Source organism: Balaenoptera acutorostrata, chromosome 20 (assembly GCF_949987535.1).
Source record: "Balaenoptera acutorostrata chromosome 20, mBalAcu1.1, whole genome shotgun sequence".
Taxonomy (NCBI): Eukaryota; Metazoa; Chordata; class Mammalia; order Artiodactyla; family Balaenopteridae; genus Balaenoptera; species Balaenoptera acutorostrata.
Window position 1 is genome coordinate 62,348,395 of NC_080083.1, and position 22,845 is coordinate 62,371,239.

Sequence of the window (22,845 nt, forward strand, 5' to 3'; positions counted from 1 at the left end):
CTGGGCCCATCGACCAAAGCCTAATCCTTTCTGAGGTCCCTTCGTGGAGTCCCCTACTTTAAGGAGACTCTTCTCACGTTTGTGTTTTACAAGTGGACTGAAGTGATTTGAACTGCCATTTGAAATAATTTACCCAGGTTACCAGGCCGGATCCTGAATCAACAGAGGTGTGTACGTAAAAGAAAGGACTCCGAACAGAAGCAAATACGAGAGAAGGAAAGTCAGGAAAGTCAGAGGAGGGAGACCCTGGGACGTTATATTTACCACCTGGTGTTTCAGAAGGCTGTCACTTTCCGGACTGTAAATTCATCCTCCTGGATGAAAACGATTACGAACCACTGCTGTCTTTTCCCAAGAATGTACATATCTGCAAACCATTCTTAGGAGAGACCTTGGCCTTGAGACTTAAACCACCCGGTGACTCATGTCAACAGGCTGTTTGTCAGAGAGTTTCCATAATTAGAACCTGTGACCGACACGTCTGACCACGAGGATGTATCACAAGGACTTGTCGTGAGCACGGGCTTTTTAGCAAAACCTGACCTGTTGAAATGTCAGGGCTTGGCGTTTTGGCCTTTGGGGTTTTGTCAGGCTGTCTGTCCTTCCTGGAATCAGCTTCTTTGGATCCTACCTTCTCAGCAACCCTATGGGGTAAGGTTCTTATTGTCCCATTTTATGGATAAAGACACTGAGGCTCAGAGGGGTAGCATATCTCATCTGAGACAGGCCATGGCGGGGAGGGGGGGTGTCTCACCTTGAGCGCAAGTCCACTGACCCAGATTCTAGGTTCTGTCTCCCGTGGTGCCCAGGCCTGAGCCTCCAGGATGTTACGAACGAGGTCGGCTGAATCCTCGTGTTCTCTACAGAGTCCCCGCCCGACACAACCGAGGCCACTGTCCAGTGCCTCATTCCCTCAGGGCCCCCAGTGCCTGTTTGGTTGACTGGAGCCACTGCAGCCCAGAGAAGACAGTGACCCAGAAAAGCCAGGAGGACATTTCAGAAGGAGGGAGCGCTCCGTGGTTTCAGATGCCAGGGGCGATAAGGCTGACAAACGTGCCCGCTCTGTTGTGACTTTGTGCCTTCCTTGGGGACGTGCTGTTCCCTCACTCCGGACTGTCCTGCACTGGCCAGTCTTCCTCCTCCAAGACTCAGCCCGAGATACTGCCCACCCTCACAGTGGAAATATCGTTATTGTTTAAGATATAACACAGTGTCATGATTTTATAAAAAAGCACCCACAATAACAAGTTTTTAAACTTGCTTTTAGGGATTTCCCTGGTGGCACAGGGGTTAAGAATCCGCCTTCCAATGCAGGGGACACGGGTTCGGGCCCTGGTCCGGGAAGATCCCACATGCCACGGAACAACTACCACATGCCACGGAACAACTAAGCCCGTGCGCCACAACTACTGAGCCCGTGCGCCTAGAACCCGTGCTCTGCAAGGAGAAGCCACCACAATGAGAAGCCTGCGCACTGCAACGAAGACCCAACGCAGCCAAAAATAAATTAAATTTATTAAAAAAAAAACAAACTTGCTTTTATACACGTGTAAAGTGGATATGTAAATTTCATACTTAACCTTTGTAATGTATATATTTTTGTACTCGCAGATTATATATATAAAGTATGCCAGTTTGTGTATAGAAATGTTAAATACCAAAAAGGTACCATATTGTGTATAGGTTTTGTATCTCCTCTCATTTTCACTCACTATTTATTGATTGATTGATTGATTGATTGGCTGTGCTGCGTGGCTTGTGGGATCTCAATTCCCTGACCAGGGATTGAACCTGGGCCCATGGCAGTGAAAGCTCCAAGTCCTAACCACTGGACCACCAGGGAATTCCCTCACTCACTTTATAGTGGATATATTTGATATCAGTAAGTATAGATTTACCTAAATTTTTTTCTCAAAATGAATAGCTTTAAAAAACATAAAACTGGTAAATGTTCCTTGCAAAAAATATGTAAATGGTACAAAAAATATATAAAGTAAACAGCCAGACAGCCCTCCTTCTGGAGAGAACCATTATTAATATTTTGTCAAACATCCTTACACACACAGACACCCACATTTTTATATGAATGGGCTCAAGTGATATATACTGTTTCGAAAACTTTTAAAAAAATTCAGCCAGATCTTGGCAACATCCTGCTATGTGAATCACAGCATGAGATCAATGTTTTTAATGACTGCATTCTATTTTACTGGGAGATTATAACTGCTTGACTGAAACACTAACGATGAACATTCGCTTTTCAGGTTTTCCAGATTATAAACAATGCTGTGATGAACATCCTCAGAGGCAGAGAATTCTTTCTGGAAAAAGAGAGAAATGGATTGAAAAGCCAGTCTGTACCAGTTTGGAGGTCCCGGATGATTGCAATTATGTTGGAAAACGCACAGCATGAAAAAGTCTGAAGGTTCAGCCAATGTTCACCCAGGTTATTTCTGGGCAGAACCAGGAGTGATTTTCTTCCTTTGTGTACTCTCCTGTCCTTTCGAATGTGTCTATTCTAAGCACGTCTCGCCACTGTCTTTCGCTATGTGGCCTCCGGTGGAAATGTATTTTTACATGGCGTAAGAAATGTGTGCTTTCTCACCACTCAGGCATCACCCTGGCGATGCTTTCCTGTTTCCTCCGCACCAGCCTTTGCCCTCCGTCTTCACATCTGTCCTCTCCCTCAGAGGCTGTCAGTCCTCCCCTGTCCCTAAGTTAGCACCAGCTGCCCTCATGGGGGTGGGGGGGCAGCTGTCCGGCTTGGAGAGCGAGCTGGACTCATGGTCCCCCTCGGATGGTACCTCCGTGGGTACAGCCTGGTTTCCCCACGTCGGGAGCTCAGTGGATTGCAGCTCGTGGGGAAGAAGCCTTGAGGGTCACATGGGGGCCAGGAGGCCTCCCCGCCTCGGGCACATCCGGCCCCAACGCCCCATGCACACCCCCCCAGAGTTTCTTCTACCTCCAGGCAGGTGACCCCGATGACCTGGCCAGGGGGAAGCTGGTTGCTTCTGGGCAGCAGCTGCCCTCGCCCCCAGAAGGTCTAAGAGGACACAGAGGATGTCCTCGGTATTTCCACCGAGGTCACTGGTCGAGTGGGGTGTTGGATGTCTCCTTAGTGTTGAGACACTTCCTCTTTCATTTGTGTCTCGTTCATCCCCTCCCCCCCACCTTCTTGGAGACTGAAAAAGGGGAACGTGAAAGAAAAACTGTAAATTTCAGACGCAGCTCCAGCACGGAGACTGTGTGACCGTCTTCAGCAGAGGCCGGGGCAGTGGGTGGGGTGGCCGGGGTGGGAGTGGGATCGCGGCATCCTCCAGGGGTCCCGAGGTCACTGGACCAGGCCTTCTTCCTCCCCTCCTGCTCACTTTATTAGCTCCCACCCAAGGAGTCCTAAATGCCACCCACAGGAGATCCTTGGGACCCCAGTTCCTATTTTTCAGGGAGTGACGTTCTTAAAGTAAAAACCAAAGTCTGCGTTTGCTCATTTCACTGAGTTTACTATGTTCATTTGCAAGATAGATAGATATAGACACACATTTGTGTGTATATATATGCGTGCATGTGCACACACACACACACACATACACACAGATTGTGGCAGCTTTTTGGAAACTATCTGAGGCTCAGAAAATAACTTGCCTGACAAGACATCAAAGAACTACAGAAAGAGGCCACAGCACCAAAGGCCGCGGTGACGGACTGCTTCGCAATTTGCAGTGTGATTGATGATAAGCATCTATTTGCTCCAGTAAGTTGAAGTAGAACTGTAACATTTTGTTTGTTTCGGGAAACAGTAACTGAAGTCACAAATCATAAATAATAAAAGTTAGAAAAATCCCCTTTTAACCTAATGGACTAAAAGATTTTAGTTTGCTTTTCATTTCTGCTAATGGCCTCTCTCCCTTGGCACTGCCGGAGCTGGCCCATTACGGGCAAATCAAGCCTTGGTTTGCAAGTAGGACAGGGTCCAGAAGATCATTTATAAGCTGGGTGTTTGGGATGCAGGATGTGTTTCCCCTAGAAACTGTCTTCCCAGAGTGCCTGGGTTCTCAGCGTCACTACACAGTCCAACCCCTGCTGTACCTGGGCTCTGAGTTTTTCAGGGCAGGTTGTCTGCAGTGCAGGAGAGAGAAAACAAGTCAGCTCCTGCTCTCCCCATAGAGCCCTGGCTCTGAGCACAGTTTAAACACAGGTTAACTTTCTTTTCCATCTTCCCATCTCCTCTGAGGCATCCAGGTCCAGTGTCCTAACCCCCTGGATCACAGCATCCTCCCCAATCTGCCTTATCTGTTCTGGGCTGCTCTCCTGCTGGGGGGCTCTGAGACCTCAAACTCCCCACCCTTCCCAACCTCCCGACCAATCAGACTTCCATTTCCTCAGAGCAGTTGATATCAGACAAAGGCTAGACGGAAAGCAAACTAAGCAGGTATGAATTCTTACTAGCAAGTGAATGACTGAAACACTCTTAACCCTCTTAATGTATCCTCGTGTTAAAATGGGTTGGTTGTGGGCTTCCCTGGTGGCGCAGTGGTTAAGAATCCGCCTGCCAATGCAGGGGACACGGGTTCGAGCCCTGGTCTGGGAAGATCCCACATGCCATGGAGCAACTAAGCCCGTGCACCACAACTGCTGAAGCCCGCATGCCACAACTACTGAAGCCTGCGTGCCTAGAGTCCATGCTCCACAACAAGAGAAGCCACCACGATGAGAAGCGCACGCACCACAACGAAGAGTAGCCCCCGCTCACCGCAACTAGAGAAAGCCCACGCACAGCAACAAAGACCCAACACAGCCAAAAATAAATAAATAAATAAAATTAAAAAAAAATAAAACAGTTAACATCGGGACTTACGCTAATGACATGTTAATGAATCATATATAGGGAAAACTGACTAGACAGAACCATTAAAATTATTTACAGTGGTTGTGATAGCCTAGTAAGATTGGGGCAATTTTTTTTCTTTCTACCAAAAGTTTTTGGTATTATATGCAGAAAGTTTATACCAAAAAAAGGTGTTACACAGAAGATACTCAGGAGCTGCTGGATTCTTATCCCTGCACTGATCACTGAAAACAAACAAAAAACAAGTCCTTCTTAGAGGGAAAAAAAGGCAGAAATCAAGCTGGATTGAAACCAATCCTGATGATGACTGTTATGGATTGAATATTTACATCCCCTCCAAGTTCATATGTCAGAGCCCTAATCCCCATGTGATGGTATTTGGAGGTGAGACCTTCGGGAGGTGATTAGGTCATGAGGGTGGAGCCCTGATGAATGGATTAGTGCCCTTGGAAGAGGCCAGCTAAGTGAGGGTAAGTCTGCAAACCAGAAGAGGGCTCTCCCTGGAACCTAATTCTGCTCAAACCCTGGTCTCTGACCCCCCGTCTCCCAAGCTCTGAGAAATGTATTTCTGTGGTTTGTAAGCCACCCAGTCTATGGTACTTTTTATAGCAGGCTGAACTAAGATAATGACCATAAAATGAATGAATCTGACCTTCACATATCTGAACGCTCCAGTGAGTTTTGGAGGCTATCAGATCCTGACTTTCAACACATCAGAAAGACTAACACCACACTCTTGAATATCTATGGCCTGTTACAAGGACATTCCCCATGAGGAAAAGAGTGCAGGAAAAAAATAACAATACACTGGGGGGGTCACCTTTCCAAAAACCTACTGAGTTCCCCTTAGGGTCCTCAAAGACACGTACTTAAAAATTTCCCCATAAAGTCCCTCTTTACTTTTTTTTTTTTCAGGAAAATTTGAAGAACTTATCATAGGAATTTTGTGTTATCATTATTATTTTTGGCCTCGCCGAGTGGCTTGCGGGATCTTAGTTCCCCGAACAGGGATTGAACCTGCGCCCTCGACAGTGAGAGCCCCGAGTCCTAACCACTGGGTTACCAGGGAATTCCCGGAATTTTGTATTATAGACTATAATACTATATTACGCTATGAACAATTTTTGTTGCAAGTGGGAATATTCTAGAAGGTTTTCAAGGATCTGAAAGTAGTAAAGAACATGGACATCATTGAGCTCAAGCTCCTTATTTCCCAGATAATTGGTCTAATCTTCAGCTTCTTAAGTTAGTGACCGTCCACTCAAGGGCCACTTGTCCACACAGGAGGGCCAAGTTCTCTCCAGCCCTCCTCAGGCTGGTTCCACTCAGGCTCCCGTCACAACTGGACAGTGTCTCCTAAGGAGCAGACCCTGTGTCGGTGCCTTTTGGGAACAGTCAGACGTGTCAGCCGGGCACACAGGGAGCTTAGCAAAAGCATCTGTGTAACAATGTCGGATTCGTGTTACCATGGAGCAGAAGCATTAAGACGTAAATCGCTCTACAGTAAGTGCCCTGAGAGAGGGGTAGGATGGGAGGGGCACACAGAGGAAGAAACGGCTCCAGCCTCGGGGTGGTAGACATCCTGCCATCTTCCTCAGAGCCAGGCCTTAAAGGGTGAGCAGGATTTGGCCCACGGCCAGGAGAACCAGAGAGGCGAGACGTGGGGAGAACAGCTACCTAGTTCAGCTGGTGTGAAGGAAGCCAGAAGCGCAGGCTGGCTGGAGAGGGCGGTTGATGCCTTGAATGTTGGACAGGGGTTTGAACATGATTCTGTTTCATGCGCTTTCGAGAGGGCTACGCTGTCCAGTGCACCCGTGTTACGCTGACGCTCATTATTGCCATAAAGTTGGGCATCCACCCTTGGTCTGGAACGTCATCCTCCTTTACCCCGATTTATAGCATCTTCCCCCAAACTATAACCTGCTGCAGACATGCAAGGCCAGCCTGGACAACACTAGCTCGAATGTGGAATTTCCTCAGTACCGCTGAGCCCTGGGCGCTGTGACGCTCTTTTTTGGGGATAAAGTTTCGATATACTCGTTCCGGCCTTAAATGAAACCAGTGATTTAAATCCCCAAGTTGGCAAGCACTGGGATTTTCCATGGAGAATAAAAGAAAAAGAAAACAACTCGACTTCTCCTCTCCCGAGGTCAGTGGTGTTGGACCTCGTGGCATCTTATGAGTTAACTCTCTCTTCTTGCACGTTTGACAGGGGAGGGAAATCAAGCCCAAGTCTAAAGCCCCCGTGGACTTAATTACAAAAGAATGATCGACTTTTAAAAAGACTTTGTGGCTTGTTTCCCTATCATGTTGCTTCATGGGGAAAAGATAAATCAACACACCTCCACTCAGTATAAATGTTCACTCTGGACATAACTTCCCTCTGTATCCTTGGGGCCAGCACAGAAGCTTAACCCTCTGCCCTGAACAGTTACTTTGTATGGAACCCTTGTCTGAGCCTTCCGTCATCTTGGTGGACTTGGAAAATGGATGCTCGGGAAGTGTAGGTGACAGCGCTCGGTAGATATCGCTTCCTCTAGCTGCGATGCTGTATTCCAGGGGCCCCACTCACTTCCGAGGGAAAGTTACAATATGTCTTTTAAAACAATGCCCAAGTCATTCCTTTTCTGAGGATTTGCCAAATTTCCCGTCACCAAACAAACCTCTGGTTTAACCTATGAACTGCGAGTTTCCTGCATTCTCAAGAGACCAAAGTCTCTTTTCTCTTTCAACAACCCACATTGTGGGCAACGGAACAGGTCATTTTGAGAGCATCTCATGCCAAGGCTCTGTGATGGTGCCCAGCACTTTAGTGGACAATAGTTTTTTAGCTGTTTCCGCCGACAAATCAATATTCTCTTGTTCCAACAATAGCCTAAGAAAAGCTTTTTTTTTTTTTTTTTGGTAAAGACTTCTTGGTTTCCTTTGGGGGATTCAAATGCTCAAGTGAGTTTAGTTTCCATTTTAAAAGATCTTAAGTCTAACAAAGGCTAATTTAATGACCTGTTTCCAATCTACAAATTTGTAGGTATTTGTAGATTTGTAAATACCTCTAAGCCCAAATTTTTCTATCTGTTTTTCTTGGGACCAAGAGTGAAATCTCACTGTAAAGGTGAGGCCTTGGACACAATTTTTATTTTGCCAGAAAGGCCTGGAACCAACCAGTCCTGGATTATAGCCATCACCACTGAACTTTATTCACACCTGCTTTGCAATTCTGATTGTGGGAAAGGGCCCTTCATTCTGCTTTGGGGAAGAAAAGCACATGCTCAGCTTCCCATAAACGCCACTTAAAGAAAAGGTATAAACATACCAAAAGTTATTTAACAGCTTCTAATTTAGCTGAAGTTGCAAAGGGAAAAAATGAGTGACGTGATTTCATGAGAGTGGTTACTTTACCTCTGCAGTCCCAAAACACAGAATCCAGTCTAATCACAAGGAAAATACCAGGCTGATCCCAACGGACGGACAACCTACAAAATACCTGACCAGAATGCCTCCTCCTCAAAACAGCCGAGGTCATCAAAAACAAGGAAAGCCTGAGCAACTGTAATAGCCGAGAGGAGCTCAGACAGACAGGACAAATCAATGTAAGATGGTGTCCTGGATGGATTCTGGAACAGAAAAGGGCAACAGGGAAAAACTAAGGAAATCTGAAGACAGTATGGGCTTAAGGATAAATTATCAATATTAGTTCATTAATTTTGAACCAATATGGTGAATTAGTATAATGCAAGATGTTAATTAGTACAATGCAAGACGGTAAATGGGGAAACTATTGCCAACAGTGTGGAGTACAGGGAAACTACTATCTTTGCAATTTTTCTGTAAATCATCATCTTAAAGTTTCTTGAAACAAGAAAAGGAGTCGTAACATGTTGGTTTGTTTTTAAAACGCTATTTTGATGACAAAAGACACAGCAGCATTACTCCTGCAGGTGGACAAACCGTGAGCCCAGAGACACCCTAGTGCAATTTCAGCGATTTTAAGAGGAGCAGAGAGAAAAGTGGGTGTTCCCCATTCCCACATCAAAACAAGTGTTTGGGAACGTTCTTGAAGCCCACATCTCCGTCTTCAGTGAGGAAACGTTTATAGACTAAGTCAAAGTATCGCTGGAGATCTGACAAAAGAGCGATTTCTGTGCTTTCAGTCACTGGGTGAAACTTCTGCTCTCAAATATTAAGTGTCTGCTTTACACTTGACATTTAATCAGATTTAAATAACATCATAGTATGGAATAGTTTATAAATGTTTATTAAACGTCAGTAATTTTTACAAAGCAAATATTAATAGCAAGAGGCAAAATTTTTGCAAAATATGTACAAAAGTAAAAAGCCTGGATGACTAGCAACTCATTTTATCAAATCAAACCATTCTTTCCACTTTCAGACCTCCTGTAGAAATAATTTATTGCCAATCCTGAACTAAAGCACTGACAGAAAAAAAATTTACAACAGTATCAGATAATGTGCTCAGTTCCGGGAAAGTTATAAAAAGATATATGTATAAAAAATCCTAAGCCACAAATACTTTCATACAGAGCTAATACAAATCATGTTTTGTTAGGTACAGTATCTATGAGGTTGTTATGAAATAGACTTTTTGATAAGGCTTCCGTGGTAAATGAGCTCCACCTTTAGACTAGTAGAGAAAAGCCATTTAAACATTTTGCGATTCTGCTTTCAAGTAAGAGGTAAAGAAAGGGTAAATGGTATCATCTGTTGCACTGTTACATATACTTTCCAAGAATTAACCCCTACCTGCCCCCTCTCTGTTTTTCTCCTAGAGCCATCAAATAGGCATGATTTGAGAACAAATGCAGCCCTTTTACTATGGCAAGAAATATTATAAACAAGCTTTCCAAAGACAAACCCAAATCAGAGAACAAGTAAGTAGCATACTTTTATCATGACCTTCACTGATTGATAATGTATGCATACTGGGTCCCTACTTCCATCCATCTGGACGTTTTCATCATTATCAAAGGTAATGTGGTTTTGGAAAGGTCGCAAAATCTCTTATCAACCCAGAAATTACTGCCCTATCATTAACACTTTTTTGTTCCATAGGAGCTCTGGCATTTGAAATCAGATGGTTAGACCTAGATGTCACAAGAATGAACAGAGTTATTTAAATGCTAACTATACATTCAAGTACAGACATAAGAACGCTAGTGGTACAAACACTGGTACTTCAAATTATGTTAATAATCACTTATCAGCCTAAGGCTAGTATCAACTCGATGGTACTTGAAAAGGCCATAAAGTTCAACTTGTTTAAAATGTTCCGGTTTAGACTGACACTTTAATCTCTCTATACATTTATTAAGCCCTAACCTCGTACCATAAAATGAGTATGTACTATCACTTGCTTTATTTGGAACAGGGGGACATGTACACACCACTCACGTACAAGTCCCTCCCTTCCTCATGTTTACTACACTGAAAAGCCAACCTGTGTCCTATCACTAAAAAAAAAGAAAAAAAATAAACAGTACTTTTTGTCCAGCAGCACAAACACATGGACAGATCATCTGTAATTAATGTAACTTTATGTATTGAAATGATGGGAAAGAGAGAGAAAGTCAGATTTCCAACTGAAAAAAGACATGTAAAATTTGTTCTTGATCCCTCAATTAAAACTAAAAGAAATGAAAAGGTAACAGAGTGACTGTCTCTAGATTTATTAGGGAGTTTATTACAAATGTTTGACTGAGCTTTACAGGCATGATTTCATGGATTCAAACAAGAAATTAAGAGTTAACACTGATATTTAGCCTTCTCATTACATATACAGAAATAACATTGCTACAAATTGCAATGAAGAGAATCTTGTTTCAAATGGCTTGGTTTGGGGTTTTGTCTAAATGTATCATTATATAATGAAAGCACCAATTTGAGGGTTTCTCAGATAGTGATTTGAGTTTCAGAACATAACAGAACATAACTTGGTAACTTTATTCTTCATATAAATAAAGCATAACACCGGATATGTGTACTAATGCTGAAAATACATTTTACCAAAAGCATAAATACAAGTATTTGGGTATACATTGGAAGTTCAGATTTACTCATTCCCACTTACAAACAATTCTGGGGCATGTGATTTTTGTGAGTCTGAACCAACACTTCTAATCACTTCTGGTATTAAGGGAATCTCACTTTCTTCTACTTTATACTGACCACTGCCAACAACTGAACAAGGGCCTCCCTCAACAACCTCCCTTGGGAGTTTAACCAGAGGACCTTCACCATGTAAAATACACGCCAGCGCAGCTTCAAACCAAACCAAGCCAAATCATTTTCACTCCACGATGCCTTCTTTGGTTGCCGCTGTGCTCTAGCTGTCAAATGCCCTTTCCAGACAATACAATTGAAAGGAAGATTTCAATGCAATATAATATTTGGCAGCAAGCAGTGATACGGGTTATTAAAAAAAATATTTAAGTGACAGAGGCATTAAATTATTTGGATCTTCAGAAAAACATTTGACAAAACCTCTTCCCTATAAAATAATCAAGGCAAAAATCTGTGCTGTTCTTTGATTTATAAGGCAACTCTGTATACTATAAATTTCTTCAAGATCAATGAAGACACTTGTGTGACATTTCTTAAGAATTAAGCAAGAAGACATTCAGACTTAAGAACAGAATGTAATAGAGAATTGGGCACATTTTATTCCAAATCATAACCATGAAGACTTAGAAAATCAAACACACTGAACAGCTTTAAATCCAAATTACATTTTTAGAGACTGGGGGGAAACTGGCATAGGGAAAACTATGAGCACCCTTTCAACTTTGTCCACTAAATTTCATCTCCCTCTTCACACAGTGGTATTTCAAAAGGATCTGGTTTTCATGCTATAGGTATAGGACTCCTTCAAACGGTTTAAAAGTACAGTATATAAAATATGTGGACTAAAGCCTTCAAATTGAAACTTAAAGTTCCACTGAGTGTCTAAACCAGCCTGCCATTAAATATAAGTAATTTACTGCCTCAAAATATAGGCTAGGTTTTATTTTAAAAGAAAGTTGACTTTGAGACTTCACACACATCAGGAAAGGAAATCTCAAATGCCCAAAGTAATATCCTATCTATTTGGTGTTTTAACATTTCTTTGTGGTAGTCAAAATGGTGCTCTGTCAGGCAGTATTTATGGTTCATATCACGGATCTGAAATATAACTTAACTGAGAGTATCCTTCCTCTTTATACTTACACTGGAGTGAAATGATGTTTGGCCATTCGGTAGGACCATTTGCTAAATTTACACACAGACTTTCCACCAAAGCCTCCATGTTACTGTGCACACACTCAGATACCCCTCAGCCCTGAAATGATTCTCTGTGGATTAAGCAATGCACTCTTTCTGGTAAGAAGCACTAGATACAGAACTATTCTGACGCGCATCAACTCTGCTGTACTGTGGACGCCTGCATCACGATGTAGGGCTACGTGTCAGTAGCTCAGGTGTTACGACGACACGAAAACACTGGCAGTTATGGGTGTAATGATGGTGGAGTTTCACATGCAAGGAAAGTCAGGTACATTGAGAACAATCCCTGGTCAGTTCACTGCAAAGCCCTATTCTTACTAGACAGACAGACAGACAGACCCAGAGCCACTGTCTTGGAAAGGCTGGGTGATCCAGAATGTTGACCAATCTTTCAAGGACTTTCTAAGCCAATAAAATACCTGAGAACACAGTCAGCTATACAGTAAAGTGAAAGATATCACAGTCTTAATCACAATTTTCAGGAAAGGAAGAAAAGCCGTCAGACCTTCCAATCTGTCACCAGTCTTGTACATGTGTTTCTCTAATGCAACTCTGACACTACATACGACCTACAGGGCAGTATTTTTAGTCCTGCAACCCAGCCACTCTGAGTTCACTATGCATGTATCTGTAATTGCAAAGCTACTTCATGGGTACATTTTAATTTGGTAAGTGGTGGAGGAGGTCAAATGTAATCACCTTTCAGTATGAACTAAAAAAATTACTACTTATTCTTGGAAGCATCCTTGAAACCTTCAAAATGTACCTCAAGAAAGTTGGAATTTCATAAACAATAATGTTGCAAACACATACATACTCTTTTAGAGACACACCAAGAATGAATAAGAATCTCAAATGATAGTGAATAGTGTGACAGGAAAATACTGCCCTTGGCAAGCTCCAAAAAAACAGAAAAATCCCATAAATGCCACCGTCTGGAGCTGATGGGAACAGACGGGAGAGCGAAAGAACGATGTTTGTGATGGTGCAGCAGTGATCCCACCGTAAGGACCCACATCATCTGAGACAGGATTTCAAAGTCTGAGAGTAAAACACATAATAGTCTTGGGAACGGGTGTATCTATTTAGAAAGTTCTGCTGTCGGGTTGCTTGCACGTGTTTAGCTGCTGCCACGGCCAGAACCTTTCCCGTATGGAGCACTGATCACATGCTGTTTAAACAGGCAAAGGGCAAATTACGTTTCACTCATGACTTTTAATCAGAACACTACGGACGGCACGCGCCTGCCTTGTGCCCCCCTGGACCATTTGTGAGCTTTCATTACCGTCAGACCAGAGATCCTCATGGAAACTTTAAACACGCCAGAATACTGCCTTCAGAAACCACAGAAATTTAAAACACAAAACAACTGTTGTGTATATGAGCAATCAGAAAACCGTGAAGGCTAAAACTGGGTGAAGCTATAGAACACCATTCCTTAGATCACACGTTTTTCCAACGGCCCTTTCAAAACAGGCCACCACAAAGCTGGGCACAAGTGTGGCGGCCACCGCAGGGCGAACAGAGGTGCCTTACGCGTTCCAGAGCCGAACACTCTTCACCTCACACCTACAAACATCAAGGGCACCTTCCATACTTGGCACTACAGCAGAACTCAGTGCGAAAAGCCGAAGAATGTAAAGCCTGAGGGATGCCGTGCTGAGGTCTGGCAGGAAATGACTCCACCCCGATGGAAGCCGGAGCGAAGGAGATCAGAGCCAGGCCTCAGCAGGTATCGGCCGTGTGTTACTCAGCAGCCCTCAGCCACAACCAAAGGCCGCAGAGGAAGGACTGAGATTCCCAAGAAGTTAAACACAGAATCAAGATTTTTCTAATTCCTGTTGTAAACTTCTATTTAAAAAAACAAAACAAACTGAAAACAATCAAAGAGACAGAAAGATACGAAGGCCGCAAGGCTTCTGTGCGTCACTGGAGCATGAGCTGCTTCAGGTTGTCGTGGAGGATGGTGTCCTTCACGTCGCGGAACACAAGGCGGATGTTCTCCGTGTTGATGGCCGTGGTGAAGTGGTGGTACAGGGGCTTCTGCTGCTGGTCCCGGCGTCTGTTCCGGAAGCACTCCACCAGGAATTTTTGGACGTCTCTTAAGCAGTGGGGATCCCCTTCGAATTCCAAGAAATAGTCTTTGATGCTCACAATTTGCACTTTCTCCTCAAGCAAATCTGTCTTGTTCAAGAAGAGAATTATGGAGACGTTGCTGAAAACCCGGTTGTTGACGATGGTTTCAAAAATGTTCAGAGACTCTGTCAGGCGATTGGTCAGACGGTCTTCCATAAGCACCTGGTCAAACTCACTTGAGGAAACAAGGAAAAGTATTGATGTCACGCTGTCGAAGCATTCAAACCAACGTTTTCTCTCTGATCTCTGACCACCTACATCAACCATTTTGAAAGGAACATTTTTAATTTCAAAGTCGTACTCGTGAATGCCTTTGGTGGGTCTTCTGGCTAGCAGAATGTCTTGCTGTGATGGAATGTAATCCTGGAAAAGAAAAAAAATCGTTTCCTACTCAGTAATCCAGGAGTAATGAGAATTTTTAATGTACGACTAACTGGGCTAGTGAATGGATACGCAAACAAAATTATCTTTTAAATGACAATCTCCTGGTAACATTAAAGCATCAATGCTATTGTGATTCTCATCATAAAACAGCAAGATACACTGCAATGTTAGTGTCCGCACTGGTTCAAAATTCGCTGCAAATGAAGGCGCCTATGATCTTTTCAGCCCCACGGGACGACCTGAATGTCCGTCCACGCATTGACGCCCCACCGTGCCAGCACCCGCCCGCCGCCGTGTGTCCACGGCCACGGTCACTGCTCCTCGCCCCTCCGTCAACAGCGGTGGGGCCCCCAGTCAAGGTCCTCCGCCCCCCGCGGCCCCTGCTCCGCGCCCCCGCCTGCAGGGCCGACAGCTCTACCCGGGCCGCCTGTGTCGTCACTGCACGACGCGGCCCCTGCTCTGCCCCCTTGACCGAGTTCACTCTGCGGGGCTTCCCAGCTGTTTGCGGGGGGCCGTCTCCGTGGCAGGGCCCCAGCTCTTCCCCTCTGCCGGCACCCGTGCCCGGACACAGCGGTGCCTCGGAGGGAGGGTCTACACCAAGACCCTGGACAGACGGACGGACGGGCGGAAGCTGCTGGCCTCCCGAGCCCCCGGCTGCCGCCGACGGTGAGTGCCCCTGGGCAGTGAAACTGGTTCTTTCTTCTCAGCTTAGTATTTTTCCAGAACTTTGATGGAGCTTTTTGATAATACTGAACAGGAAGGTTCTAAATGCTCATAACCAAGGTCACAATTTTTTTAAATCAAGGCAAGATTTTAAAACAATGCCAACTGTTACTCACAATGCTGCATTTTATACCTTTTCAAACACTATGATTTTGAAATTTCATTACAGTGTGGATACTTATCTCCTTAAAATAGTGTAGCTAAGAATCAAAAATAAAAAGAAAAAAAACAGCAGTTCTCAGTTGTCTGCAACCCACCGCGATGTATCAAGTGCCCACAGGGCTCTAATGAAACACGCTGGGGTTCGCACGTGTCCCCCCAGCTCCCGCAAAAGCACACGCACCTGCCTCACCTGTAATCAGCACCGCCCCGGTTCTCTGCCCGCCCCCAGCTTTTGGCTGAACATTTAATCATGAACTGTTTCACATGCTGATACGGTTGTATTTCATTTTAAAAGAGCAGAACATACATCAAATGGATTAACGTGCTATCATTTACATAAATATTCCCCTACTAATGGTCATTTAGGTTGGTTCCAATCTTTCGCTTACTATAAATGCTGCCATTAAAATTCTCATGCACATCCTTCTTTTCCCCCCTTTTGGGCTATTTCCTGAAACTGAATAACCAGGAATAAGACGGTGATGAAGTCAAAGCCTGTGAAGATTTTCATGACCTGGGACACTTAATGTCCCACTGCTTTCCAGAAAGGTGGGGGCCAGTTCACAGTGCTCGTGTGTGCCGGCCGCCTCAGAAACACGCCAGCCCCGAGTGGCAATTTTTAATTTTCTAATTTCATAAAAATAAAGAGCTCTTTATTATTGCCTTAGTTAGGAGCTAAGGGCTAATTCATATAAAGCGCAAACACAGGACGAGGTAATCAAGTGCTCAAGGGTCTGGCAGAGTCACGGTGATTAGGACTGGATTCTAGAGCCCGCTCCCCACATACTACCTGGGTGACCTGGGACAAGTCATCACGTAACCTCTCTGCGTCTCAGTTTTCTCACCTGTGAACAACACAGACAACAGCACCCACGGGGGAGCTGTGAGGACTAAACACGGCACGTGGGTGAAGCGCTTAAGAACCGGGTTCGGCCCGTGTGTTACTGTCTAGCGGTTCCCACTGCCACCACTGCTGCCGAGAGCGGGAAACCACGGCAGCGACGGCGCCCCTACTCGTGCGCCCCCGACAGCCCTCCCCGGACGCGGCCTCTTCAGTGAGGACACGCGCCGTCTTCCTCGCCAGCCCCCGGGGCGCTCTCCCGCCACGTCCCGCCCCGCCAGCGCCCAGGCACCCCCGTCGCGGTGGACCTTCTCCGTCACCTTCTGCTTTGTATCAAATCCCGCTGCTCCTCCTTTGAACCTTCCTCACATTTTCTTTCTCCTCTTCATTTTCACCGCCCCCACTTTTTAACGTCTCAGCCTGGCTCACCATCTTGCCCCTGGGTCCACCTCTCAGCCCCCCGAGACCACGCCTCCCTGCATCAGACCAATCCGCGCGGACCCGGCTTCCACGACCCTCCTTACTCCTCGCTTTCCGGGCCCGGCAGCCTCTGCTCCCCTCGTCGGGCTCCCCAGAGCCCAGCGTGGAGGGCCGCACCAGCCTCGCGTCCTGGTAGCGCTGCGCGGCCAGTCGGCGTGATGCGTGACGGCGCAACGACAGCGCGTCCAGACCCTGGCGGCTGCCTTCCTCACGTCCGTTCTTGTAAGTCAGAGCCACGCACTTCTGTCAGACAGACGCGCCTCCCGACCCCGGGCATGGCCCGCTGTGCGCGTCTCCTCGTCCCCCCCGGCGCCCAGGCTCGCGTCCTCTCACGGGCTACCAGCTTCTCCATCCATGAACCAGTACCGTCTTCACCATCGGTCTCATTTAATCGCCCTCTGCTTGTTTTATGTATGTTAGTTTTGTCTCGGACTAGAATGAGTTCCTTAAACACGGAGGTCAAAGAACCAAACAGCTAACGACGAGCAGTTATTACAACCGCAAGGCACCAATCTGAACACCTTACTGGGAGCCGTGGATTGAACTGCGTCCCTGCACCGTCCCCGCACACCCCCGCCCGCATTCATGGGTTGAAGCCCCAACCCTCAGTGCGACTGTCTTTGGGGACAGGGCTTCTAGGAGGCGACCAAGGTTAAACGAAGTCATGTGGGCGGAGTCCTAATCAGGTAAGGAGAGGCCATACGCTTGTCGCACGCGTGTGTGCTCAGCAAAGGCCGCGCCAAGGCACGGCGAGAAGGCCACAGTCTACAAGCCAGGAAAAGAGTCCTCACGAGAAGCCGAGCACGCTAGCGACTTGGTCTTGGACTTCTGGCTTCAAAAACTGCAAGAGATAAAGGTCTGTTACTTAAGCCGCCCAGTCTGTGGTACTTCGTTATGGCAGCCTGAGCAGCCTTTTGAGACATGGGGTTTATTTCATGTAATCGCCCCCGAGCCCGACGAGGTTGGTTCTCTCGCTATGCCCGTGACATGGAGGAAGAAACTAACGTTTGGAGATGCCTAAGGTCATACAGCCAGTCTGCGATGGAGCCGGGATTGCAACTCTGGTGGTCTGGCTGCAGAGCCCTGTCCTTGACCCCTGTGGTTCCACCTCCCAGAGGGTCACGGGGCTTGGCACACCGCGGGGGTTCCACGGTCCTAGAGCTTCGGTCAGAGACGGCGAAGCAAACGCAATCCCGTGGCCTGTGCGATGTGCACAGAACGCGCGGCCCGTCTGCAGCCACCCACGCTTATTCTCCTCGCCTTTCCAACCACCGACTGATCACGGCACTTTTTTGTTTTTATTCCAGATGTGGCCTCAAAACTGTTCTCAACGTAAGACTCTAAGCAGCCAGTACAGACCGACTGGGGCTGGCTCCGAGTCACTCGTGCCGACGCTGTTTGTTGGGTGCCTACGAGGCACCGGGCACTGTCACCGGGCAGCAAGAACGCAGCCCTTCACGACCAAGACCCGAGGTCCTTGCCCTTAGGGAAAGAGGCGGGGGAAAGACCAGCAAAACCTATAAATGAAGAGACCAACTGCAATAGAACAATGAAGCCTGAAAAGAGCCAGAGCGGAAGCTGAAGACAAGAGGGGGGACCCACTCTGAATGGTTTGCTCAAGGAAGGCCTGTCCGAAAAGGCAAATTGAGAAGAACGGGTCAAGTGCACACTCTCTGGATCAGAAAACATGAAATAACCCTTAAAAAATTAGTTTATCTACTAAAGCTTCTCTCCATTTGGCTTATACTTAACTTTTTTTAAGGCTTATTGCAATCTGACCACATGGAAAAGTGACAATGAAATAAGTCTTAATACAAAGTCTTACTGATGTGGATTGAGGGAACAAAAACAGACAAATACAGAGACCCTAACTTCTAGAGCACCTGTGTCTACGAAACAGGTAGGAGAAACACACACTGACTGAACGGCAGACAAGTGCAATTTAGCAAAATACAAAAAAATAAGGGAAAATGCAAAACTTAGCGTTCTAGACACACATATGCTACTTTCCTACTTGCGATAGGTTTCATTTTGTGCTTTCCTTCTGTTTTATTTTTAAAGTTAAACATCTCAAAGAACCCATAAAACCACATTAAACTTTACAACAGAAATCTGGTTTAAGAGGAGGCATACGAAGCTATACTCAATTGAATGGGTCACCACTGACGCTAGGGCAATGGCTTTCAAGCATTTTCTAAGCAGCACAAAGCTTCCTTCCAGTGAGTCTCTGCACAAGTCCAACACGGAGAGCGGCCAGCACCAGCCCTCACCGGTTGGCCACGGCCTCAAGGGATGCACTGCAGGACAGTCCGATGGTCCAGCTCCTTTGCAAGGGCGACTCCTCCCACATCACGGCCTTGAGAATCCAGCCTCCTACCCTCCAAGCCAACACACGGGGGTCCTGAACTGGAAAATACCGTTTGCTGAAGAGTTCTGCAATCAATCAGCCCACCGCGTTCTTTCAGTTTCCACTTACAGAAAAGCAAAAGACACTGACGTAGGCTAGTTAATGTGCCATCTCATTTTCAAGCATAAACTTCTTTCCATAAAGAGTTTTACTTTCACAGAATAGTGGACAGGGCATTCCTCAAGGAAATGGCAGAGGTCAGGACAGGAGAGGGAGAAAAACTGAAGCAGGAACAGTCAGCATACTGCCACTAGGAAAAAGGAAATAGCTTAATACATAATTTTTCTAAGTTTCCTTATCCTAACTACTGCGTTCAAATGGCAGCAAACATAAACATTCAGTCTGAAAACTTACTGGTTCTCCAAGTTTATCCAAGTTATCCAGGAAATATTTTACAGATTCACCCTGAAAACAAGAAGAAAATAAATAGTTATTAGGGCTTAGAAATGGAAGACTTTGTTAGAACAGTTTATATTAAACTGTCTGGTTGTACACTTAATCCAAATCCAAACATACTTTGTTTAGTCACCAATCTCAGACTGAGCAGCTAACCCCACTAAAGACGTATAAAATGTCTGCCTCTGGCAAAGTGCTACAGCCTGGTGAGGCTCACAGAGTCTTTACAGAAGCGATACCCCAAGCACTCATCCATTCGGACAGGATCACATGTACGTGTTCCGATATATCTGTGTATCCAAAGGGAAGATGTAATTAAAAGGTGAAAACTGCTTTTGCGATACACATACAACTACAATTCAGGTGGGATTACTTCTGTCTACATTTTTCAATCAAGTTTATATCAAGAGCGAAGCAGGGATGAGGTGAGAACACCTAACAGGCAAGTGCCTAGACAGACACGCCTTTTTGCTCCTGAACCCTGAAAAATGCTGCAGGCTTCACCTCTCCAACAGGTCTTCTCTACCTGAGTGATCAGCCTACTCTCTCTGAGGCCAGATTTCTGTCAGACCTCAGGCAATTTCCAACATCTAAAGTGCATGAGAATACATTCCTGAGAGGAAACACTCGCACAAAGGACAGGCAGGTGAGAGCGACCCGGCTGCAGAGAGAAGGGCTGTGTCCTGAGTCTCCCAGCGTTCTCCCTCCCTCTCCTGCTGGGTTTCTACCAGCACAGCACTGGTCCTGCCCGAAACTGCTACCCCGAGCTCCAGAAGGCAGTGCTTCTTTCATACAGAAGAGAATCCCCTGAAGATCTTGTCTGACTGCAGGTTCTGAGGGGGCAGGGGCAGGGCACGTAATTTCTGCAATTCAGGTGATTTCTGGGACCACAGTTTGAGTCACGAGGCCTTAAAGCAGCAGTTCTCAAAATTTTAGTCTCTGGATCCCTTCATACATCTTAAAATTCTTCAGGATCCCGAAAAGACGTTGTTTAAGGGTTATAGCTACCAATACTTACCACATTAGAAAGTAAAACTGAGACATTGTAACAAATATTTTACTTATTAATTCATTTAAAAATATCGATAATAAACCCATTCATGTTAATGTATTTTCGTGTAGCTTAATAAAAGCCAGTGAGACACTTCTGCTTCTGCATCTGAACTGCTACTGCAGGTCGTTTCACCTGTAGCATATGAAGATCTGGCCTCACAAAGAATGCTGATTGGAAAAGGGAGCATTTTAATAACCTTTGTAACTGTAGATATTTTTGTTTCTACACCAGAATTTGACAAATGGTAGTTTCTTAAAAGTAACGTCCTTGTGGAATGGAAAGCCTACCAATGACCTTTTTGCACTTTGTTACAGACACTGAAATTCACTGGTCTATCTTGTACTTTGAATGGGTCTTTCACCCACCCACAATTTTGTAACACCAAGCGCAGACCACATGGAACGTGGTGGGCAATTAAGTATACAGATCTTCCAAATGTTGGCATGTTTCATGACATAATAGTAAGAAAATCATATTCATTAATATCATAATTATCTCATAAGAAGCCTTAAGGCTTGGGAAGTTGACAACCTCACAGTGGTGGGCAGATACAAGTTTTCCTAAATTCTGATTTTCACTTGAAAGCTCAAATTTTATCAATGGCAAGAAATACTGTTATTTTCCTTGAACTGGCAGGCTAACTTCATTCATTTTCTAAAAAACTGCCTGTCAAATGCCCAAGTCTGAGTAAGTTGGTTGTTTCTTTCAAGTAAAAATGGTGTTCCATGAAAAATAGTTACTTCAGCTCCCAACACAACCAGTCACAAAAGGGCTTTCCCCGGAGACCACGGTCCTGCTGCAGGAGCGTTTTCAGGGTGCCGCCCAAGCCATCATACAGAGCAGTACAGAGCTGTTTAAACTGAGATCTAAAACAATTTTTACTGCTTAATCAAGGATCATCTTCAGTGAAACTGGCGTGTGTGTCTTAAACTGCAGATGCAGAGCGGTGACGAATACACCAACTAGTAGTGTGTTTGGGGCTGATACCCCATCTGCGCTCAGGCACTGGCTGGCAGCTGCAGCCCTGCTGTTCTGTGCTATCGGTGCGAGTGTCAGCTTCATGAAGGGAAAGAACATCTTAAGTGACACTCTCAAGAGTGCTGAACACGAAGACTCCTTTTAAAGGGTTTCTGGGATCCCCAGGGGTCCACGGACCGCACTTGGCGAACTGCTGCCTTAAAGCACATGGTGGAGAGCACGTACACAGGTGTGTGTGCTTGTGCTGGGTATGGTGGGGTGGGCAGGCCTGGCTGTGAGTTCCTCGTGACTGCAAAGCAGCAGCGGCAGATGATTCTGCTTTTTTCTGGACCTGGAGTATTCGTACAGTGTTTATAGCACCTAAAGATGATTTTTAAGAGAAGGGAAAAGAAAAAGCTTCAAAAAAATTCATTCTGGGGTAATGAAGAGATTATCTGGTCAAGCCTGTACATGTACTTTGCATTATTTCATCCATTTTAATGAAAAACATAATATTTTTGTTTTTATGATAGATAACATATATAGGCCAAAGGGAATTTGGGCTTAATCTTTAAATAACATTGATATTTACTTATTGAGTTGTTTGCACAACCCAAATGAGGTTATATATTTAAAGTACTTTAAAAAGTAAAATTCAAACGAATATTACCAATCCTGTTACACTGAAGTATACACGGTAGAGTCTCCTGGACAAATGTGATAAAAAGTAGTCACTCTGTTTCTGTATGAGTAAGACTTACAGAACTGTTACCCTTTCAGTAATGTGCATATTGAATACTTACATAATGTTAAATACCTTAAATGAAATTTAAAACATTTCAAAAAGGTGTTTTTTGACTGGTGTTATATGTTGCATTTATTGACTTTTCTTGATTTTACAATTAGTAAAATTCACTGTGGAAAACTTGAAAATTAGAAAAAGGAACAAAGAAGGAAACAGGCAATAATCATTAATTCCACCGCTCAAAAATAACTACAGTTAACGCTTGAAGAGATTGCCTTCCAATCACTTTTTGTATATTTAACTGTTGAAATAATATAGACAGATCTGCATCCTTATTTTTCACTTATGTAACTCTAAGTACATTTTAATGGTCAAAATAATTCCCAGTACTTATATGCTAAAAAGTTAACTAAAACCGCTAATCTAATGTTGGATA

At 45.0% G+C, this 22,845-nt stretch overlaps 1 protein-coding gene across 1 annotated transcript in view; it reads right to left on the reverse strand.

Moving 5' to 3' along the window:
* Positions 1-9,085: 9,085 nt before the first annotated feature.
* Positions 9,086-22,845, reverse strand: part of GNA13 (G protein subunit alpha 13) — a 40,649-nt gene continuing 26,889 nt past the window's right edge. Inside the window, exons 3-4 of the mRNA XM_057535774.1 lie at positions 19,612-19,662; positions 9,086-14,623 (exon numbers count right to left, since the gene is read on the reverse strand). Coding sequence (XP_057391757.1) covers positions 14,051-14,623; positions 19,612-19,662 — 624 coding nt within the window. The 3' untranslated portion in view covers positions 9,086-14,050. The remainder of the gene's footprint in view (positions 14,624-19,611; positions 19,663-22,845) is intronic.